This window comes from Olea europaea, unplaced genomic scaffold (assembly GCF_002742605.1).
Source record: "Olea europaea var. sylvestris unplaced genomic scaffold, O_europaea_v1 scaffold1004, whole genome shotgun sequence".
In the NCBI taxonomy this organism is placed as follows: Eukaryota; Viridiplantae; Streptophyta; class Magnoliopsida; order Lamiales; family Oleaceae; genus Olea; species Olea europaea.
In genome coordinates, this window is record NW_019227357.1 from 506,982 (window position 1) to 513,167 (window position 6,186).

The window sequence follows — 6,186 nt, forward strand, 5'->3', positions numbered from 1 at the left end:
CGGTTGTGTGGTATTCTTTTACCGTGTCACTTTCCATCCATTCTATGGTTAGACCTAAAGATATATTGTTGAGCTGGGCTCACTTACAATGTAACTTGCAGTCTACACCAGTTGTGCCCTAATCAGTGTCTCCTTATCATACTTTTTCGAGGGCTCAAAAATGATAGTAAAACTATAAACTATCCATACCTAGAGGGTAAAAATTTACAACACTTCTCTTTCAATGGCAAGAAAGGAACAGTTTAAGGTTCAGCAACAAGGGTTTCACAAATCCTCAAGCGTGACACTATTCTTTACTTCATGTAAAGCATCATAAATATTCACTTTACACCATTTATACAACCAAATTTGCATATTCATGTAGAAATTCCAGGATTTAAGGGATTGATATTTTACCTTGAGCACGGAGGTACCATCATTAGCAATAGAATAAAATCCAACCACCATCACGTACATCCCTACACACACAAACGTACGCTAGAGAAACAAGTGATGAAATTTTCAGGGGAAAAAAAAAAAAAAAAAAAAACAAGTGAAAAAATCCGACCCGTTTCCCAATTGCGATTACGCAAGTCTCCAGAAAGGAGTAGCTCAATAACACCAGTACCATCGTCTAAGTGGAAGCCTCCACCCCCGGAGTGGGAGGACGACGGTGTAGAGACTAAAACGCCCTGCAATTCGGCTTCCAACAATGAATTTAATGAGAGAATAAGGGGGAAAACAGTATACTCAGGAAATTATACATTCACATACACATATACTTGTATATACGTACACATACATTCATATATACCTGTAGCCATGCGCGTTGGAAGAGAATACCACCTAGGGTGAAGGCTTTCGGCGACGGCGCTTGGCGAGCATTTTTAAGCTGAATGCACAGCAATTTCAGCGCTCCTAAACTATAATCCATGATTTTTGATAAAATTTCTCCACTTTTCAGTCTCTATTTGGCTATAAATTCAAATTTTAACTTAAATTTGCTGTTGAAATTGTTTCTCTTATCAATTCATATTGATTATGACAAATTGCAGCTTCGTCATAAGAGAATCAATTATGAGAAGGGTGAAAAATAAATTTAGGAGGGAAAAAGTGCAATGAAAAAGTATAATGGGAATTTGTTGCAAAGTCCCTAACCTTTTCTAACATTATATAAATGGTCCCTAATGTTTATTTCTTGGCATGAACATCCCCAAACTAAGCATTTTGATGCAAAATTATTCCTTTTTGTAGCAGAAAGATTAACGTGGATGCAGAATATGCCCTTAATTTTAATTAGGAAAAATTGTAGCTAGTTCCCTAACCTTTATAAAAGGTAAAAATAGGTCCTCAACCCTTATTTATAATATTCAACTTAGCGTACTAAATGTACGTAATTGCTTTGTGAAGTGGAAAACTTGAATATTAAGGGAAAATTGTAGCCGAGGTACCAAACATTTCGTTTATTAGCAGATTTTGTCCAAACCTTTAATTTGTGTCACCGTGAGTACCAAATCTTTTAAAAATATACAACCCAAGTCCGTATTAACGGTTTCCATCAATTTGACCCGAAAAACTGTCAATTGACTTCAAAAATTAAAAATATAATAATTTTGACAACATGAGGTAAGGGTAAAATTGTAACTCTATAATTTTAATATTAAAAAAAAAATTAAAAGGGGGGGGGGGGGGGGGGGGANCTTGGGGGGGGGGGGGGGGGGGGGGGAACCATCTCCTCCTTTATCTTCCCATTTCAGACTTCCCATCCGAGCCAAGGCTCTCTTTCCCTTGTGAAATTATATCAGCAGTTGATTTGAGCACCCCATCAAGGACCTGTCCAATAGATTCAAGCGAACCTTGAGCATCCGACACACCTCGGATGACCTCTGACTCCTTCTTAAGACCCGATCCGAATTCCTTAAGATCCCGCCTCTATGTCTCCAGCACTGACTCGGATTGGGTCGCAAAAGTCTTGATCAGACCCCCAAAACTCCACCCACCGCCACCATCACCGAATGAATCAGACGGGCTTTTGGGTAGCGAGTCTGTGTGAACTGGATCCTGACCGACATCATTCGGATCCTTATTCCTCTGCGGTGGGGATTCGGATTCCGGGTCATGGGGGTTTTCGCTTTTTGGTTTTGGAGAATCTGAATCCTCTGATAGAATGGATTTGAAGAAATTCATAGTGCTGATTAAAAATGAATTAAAGGATCGAGCACTGGAGTTTTGGCCATTGTTAGAAAATCAGGTAAGACCCGAGGGTGGTGGTGTCGGCGGGCAGTAATTAGGCAGCGGGTGGTTTTGATTTTGGGGTGAGGGGATTGGGGAAGATGAAGGAGGATATGTTTTTTTCCCCTTTTTAATTGTTTTTTTAATATTAAAATTATAGAGTTACAATTTTACCTAGGGTTGGACATGGTTCGGTTCGGTTCGTTTCTAATGAGAACCGAATAGACCAGAAATTTTCGGGTATTTAGTAAGTGGAACCGTCGAATCCAAATTTAACTATAGAACCGTTCAAGTTCGGTTCGATCCGGTTCCATATTATAATTAAATTTTTTAACATAGTCCAATTTACATTAATTTAATTAATTATATATTCAATATTAGCTCTTACAAAATAATGTAGTCCAATCTTATGTGTCTTTTACGTCTCTCTTTGATGAATTCTTCATAAATTTGATTATTAAAATCACAGGAAGAGAAAGATAGCGAGTTCAAAATAATTAAGAGAGATATTGTAGAACTTTAATTTGATTTTCTCCAATAGAAACGACAATACAGCAGAGTAATAGATTTGGATAAAATTGAGGTCAACTTGATTAAGTTGATTTTGAACTGAAAATTAGAAATAGAAAAAATCATATTTTGTGGTTTGAACTAAATTAACTAGTTAACAAATTTATTTAGAAAAAATAAAATAATTTTGTTTATTTAAAATAAATAAATTAAAAAATTAAGAAGATTCGATTCTTCGGATCTTAGCCTAGAATCAGAACCGAACAGTACCCGTCAGTTCTTGATTCAAATACCCATTCGGGTATTTAATTTGAGAAAAACCGTCGGGTTCGGTTCGGGAGTTTTTTCTACCCTAAATTTTTACCCTTACCTTATGTGGTCAAAATTATTATATGTTTAATTTTTGAAGTCAGCTGACAATTTTTAGGGTCAAACTGACGGAAATCGTTAATACGGACTTGAGCTGCATATTTTTGAAAAGTTTGGTACTCACGATGGCACAAACAAAAGATTTAAGCAAAGTCTGCTAATAAACGAAATGTTTGGTACCTCGGCTGCAAATTTCCCGAATAATAATGACCAAATTAAATGGGAGAAAGTTGTGCCATTAGTCCCCAACCTATGGTTATTGTAACATTTTCATCCTTAATTTTCTATTTTTTATTTTATTTTATTTTATCTTGAAGCTGTCATTCCCCAACTTATGGAGACAGATCCCGTCCATTTTCTTCAATAACACAATATAAAATATAGGTATTTCTTAGTACTCTCATATTCAATAAATTAAAAATGAAGACAATCGTCATAAAACTAATACCGCAAAAGTAATCACAATCGACATCACATTGTTACAAGTCACTCACGACGACAAATAAACAAACGTAGAATTCAAAACGAACCCTTTAAAGATTGAACATCAAAAGCAAATTCAATCGACCCGAAAATTAAATCTCTAAAAAACTTAGGAGATGAGCGAAATGCCAGCAGCAAGCAAGTCATCAGAAATAATTTTATTTGCAGCCTCTGAAGGATGAAATCCATCCCAGAACACATATTCTGATGCATTTCTACATGTTCCAGGGGACTTTGCATTGCATAGTATAGATGTCTCCACCAATCCTGTGCCACAACAAGCCTTTCTTGATTCAAAAAAGCCTACATTTCAATTGTAAGTTTCATTACACGCCATGAATATGGACACGAAACGATACAGACAAACATGTCGTCGTCATGTTTGGCATAGCTTTATTAAATTAAAAGTTGTGGGTCTTACGAAATGTGTGTAAAAGTTGTGGGTTTTGGATAGGAATAGAAAGTTTACCATTGTCACTAGGCTTTGTAACCAGGTCATAAAGAGGCTGGTAGATGTCCAAAAGAACCAGATTAAGACCAGAAAGTTTGCTTTGCAAATTCTGGGATGTTGCGTTCAGTTTATTGTTGAATGAAATTGCTGCTTTGTTTGCTTTTTGTACACATTCATTGCTGTCCTCTCCAAATATTGTAATCACTGCTGGTACACATCCAAGTGGTGGCAATGTTGTCACTCCAATCTTCCTTGCTCCCAACTTGTACAATTCCTGTCCCAAAATAAAAATAAAAAAAGGAGTAGTTTTCTCATCATACCGTGAACTTATTAGGTCCCCGTTTGGTCCCAAATTTTCATAAGTCATTTTATCAAACTTATTTTCAACCACACATTAATGAGATCCACAACTTTTATCAACTTTTCAACTACATATTTTATCAATTTTTATTAAAATCTACTGAAATTTTGATTTTTAATCAAACCAAACAGGAGCTAGGCGTACTTCGGGTCAGAGGGTATATTACTCATTCTATATATGTATTAGCAAGTGGATATAGCTCTCCAATGAGAACAAACCAATATAATTTTGTGTGCACGTTTCTCATTTTTTTCACTTCATATTGCTCTAGTAATTAAGATTAGGGCTTGATCCGTAAGCCACCATTCAACTTGCATTTAAGCTCACTAACAGTAGCGGAGCTAGAATTCAACAATACGGGGCGAAAAATGTCGTATCCTCGATCGTCTCATGATCGACCTTGAACCCAATTATTTTGAGTTCCTATTTAAGTTATTTTGTAGATGTTACCTGTATGAATTTTGTGTAGGATTGCAGGAGAATGTCTGAGAACTGATCAGTTGTGTAGACCTTGTAGAGAAGAGGATTAATGTAGTAATTCTGAACAAAATCGCTGCTTCCATCACTAATTAGGTATACTGAACCAGAAATTATTGATGAAGCATTGGATTTCCCTGCAATTCCCACCAGTTTCTTCTGATAATCCTTGTAGAATTCTAGTTGCTTGCTCAATGGAATTGTATTCTACAAGAGCAAAATCCCGTTTTAGGTTGTCGAAGATAAAGATATAAAAATACGTACTTGCATCTCTAACCACTTATGGCATGAATGCCGCTAAAGATTTGGATACAACTAAACCGTATTAAAGAGAAAAAAGGAAGAATAAGCTAAAATTTTGTTCATTATATTCATCATACATGTCCAATACTGCATATTTGACATGTACTTAATCGAGCCTGCATGTGAAGGGACAAATCCTCTCTAGCAATTTAAGGTTTAAAACGAGGTGGTTCATAGTCTAAATTGGTGTTAGTTTAAAAATAAAAATAAAAAGATCTTGTTCATTATATCAATCAGTCGTGTCCAACACTGCATACCAGACATGCACTTAATTGAGCCTGCACATGAGGGGACGAATCCTCTCTAGCAATTTAAGGTTTAAAACGAGGTGGTTTAACATAGAAAATAGTCTAAGTTGGTGTTATACAAAGAAGACTTTAATGATGTGTTCTTACATAGATTTTTGCTGTTTCATCATAATAACCAGAGGAAGCAGAAGCAAAGTTGGCTCCAATAAGCAGGTTTTTTCCTGTAGCATTCTTGCTGAGATAAGCTGGCGGAGATGAAGTAAATCCAAGGTTTTCAGCTGCATATGAAGAAATCAAACAACTTTAAAGGTCAAGTTTGGTCATAATCTACTTATCCACGTGTTGAAGACGTAATTTAAATAAATAAATTCTCCCCTCTCGAATAACTTATATTATAGACGAGGTGGATTGATCGAGAAGTGAGACAAGTTTGGTACCAGTGAAGTCTGAAGCAAGTTTTCCATTACAAAATCTCCCGGTTGGCTTGTGATTGACAAAGTCTCTTCCATAAGGTGGGAAATTTGCTTTGACAATTGTTTCAAGATTGTTGTTATTTCCCACATCAACAACTGAGTCTCCAAATATGAAGAGTGCAGGAACTAGAGGCTGTGAATTTATCATGCCGAGACGACAAAAAACGACAGTAAAAATGGCAAAGAAGCTTGAAAGTTTCATGGTTTAAGGTACTAGGATTTCTTACTTGGTACGGGTACTAGAATGACAAAGAGAATATGAAGATTTTCTTATTAGGAGAACAATTTATACTGTGGTTA

At 36.1% G+C, this 6,186-nt stretch overlaps 2 protein-coding genes and 1 long non-coding RNA gene across 5 annotated transcripts; all 3 read right to left on the reverse strand.

The window, feature by feature from the left end:
* Positions 1–1,049, reverse strand: LOC111372498. 3 transcript variants are annotated; one of them, XM_022994849.1, is made up of 3 exons: positions 794–927; positions 548–682; positions 1–458 (listed from the first exon to the last, which is right to left on the reverse strand). In XM_022994849.1, the coding sequence occupies exons 1-3, from the start codon at positions 801–803 to the stop codon at positions 265–267; spliced, it is 339 nt and encodes a 112-aa protein (XP_022850617.1). In that variant the 5' UTR covers positions 804–927; the 3' UTR covers positions 1–264. The 3 variants fall into 3 exon arrangements, with proteins under 3 accessions (XP_022850617.1, XP_022850614.1, XP_022850615.1); XM_022994846.1 differs by having other exon boundaries at positions 6–458; positions 548–671; positions 782–1,049; XM_022994847.1 differs by having other exon boundaries at positions 102–458; positions 548–671; positions 794–1,049.
* Positions 1,050–2,355: 1,306 nt separating this feature from the next.
* On the reverse strand, positions 2,356–3,149 carry LOC111372499. Its single transcript, XR_002698782.1, has 2 exons — positions 3,086–3,149; positions 2,356–2,385 (listed from the first exon to the last, which is right to left on the reverse strand). It is a non-coding gene; the product is annotated as an uncharacterized LOC111372499 (long non-coding RNA).
* Positions 3,150–3,500: 351 nt separating this feature from the next.
* Positions 3,501–6,136, reverse strand: LOC111372508 (GDSL esterase/lipase At5g22810-like). Its single transcript, XM_022994856.1, has 5 exons — positions 5,851–6,136; positions 5,561–5,691; positions 4,836–5,069; positions 4,043–4,298; positions 3,501–3,876 (listed from the first exon to the last, which is right to left on the reverse strand). The coding sequence occupies exons 1-5, from the start codon at positions 6,086–6,088 to the stop codon at positions 3,683–3,685; spliced, it is 1,053 nt and encodes a 350-aa protein (XP_022850624.1). The 5' UTR covers positions 6,089–6,136; the 3' UTR covers positions 3,501–3,682.
* Positions 6,137–6,186: the final 50 nt, after the last annotated feature.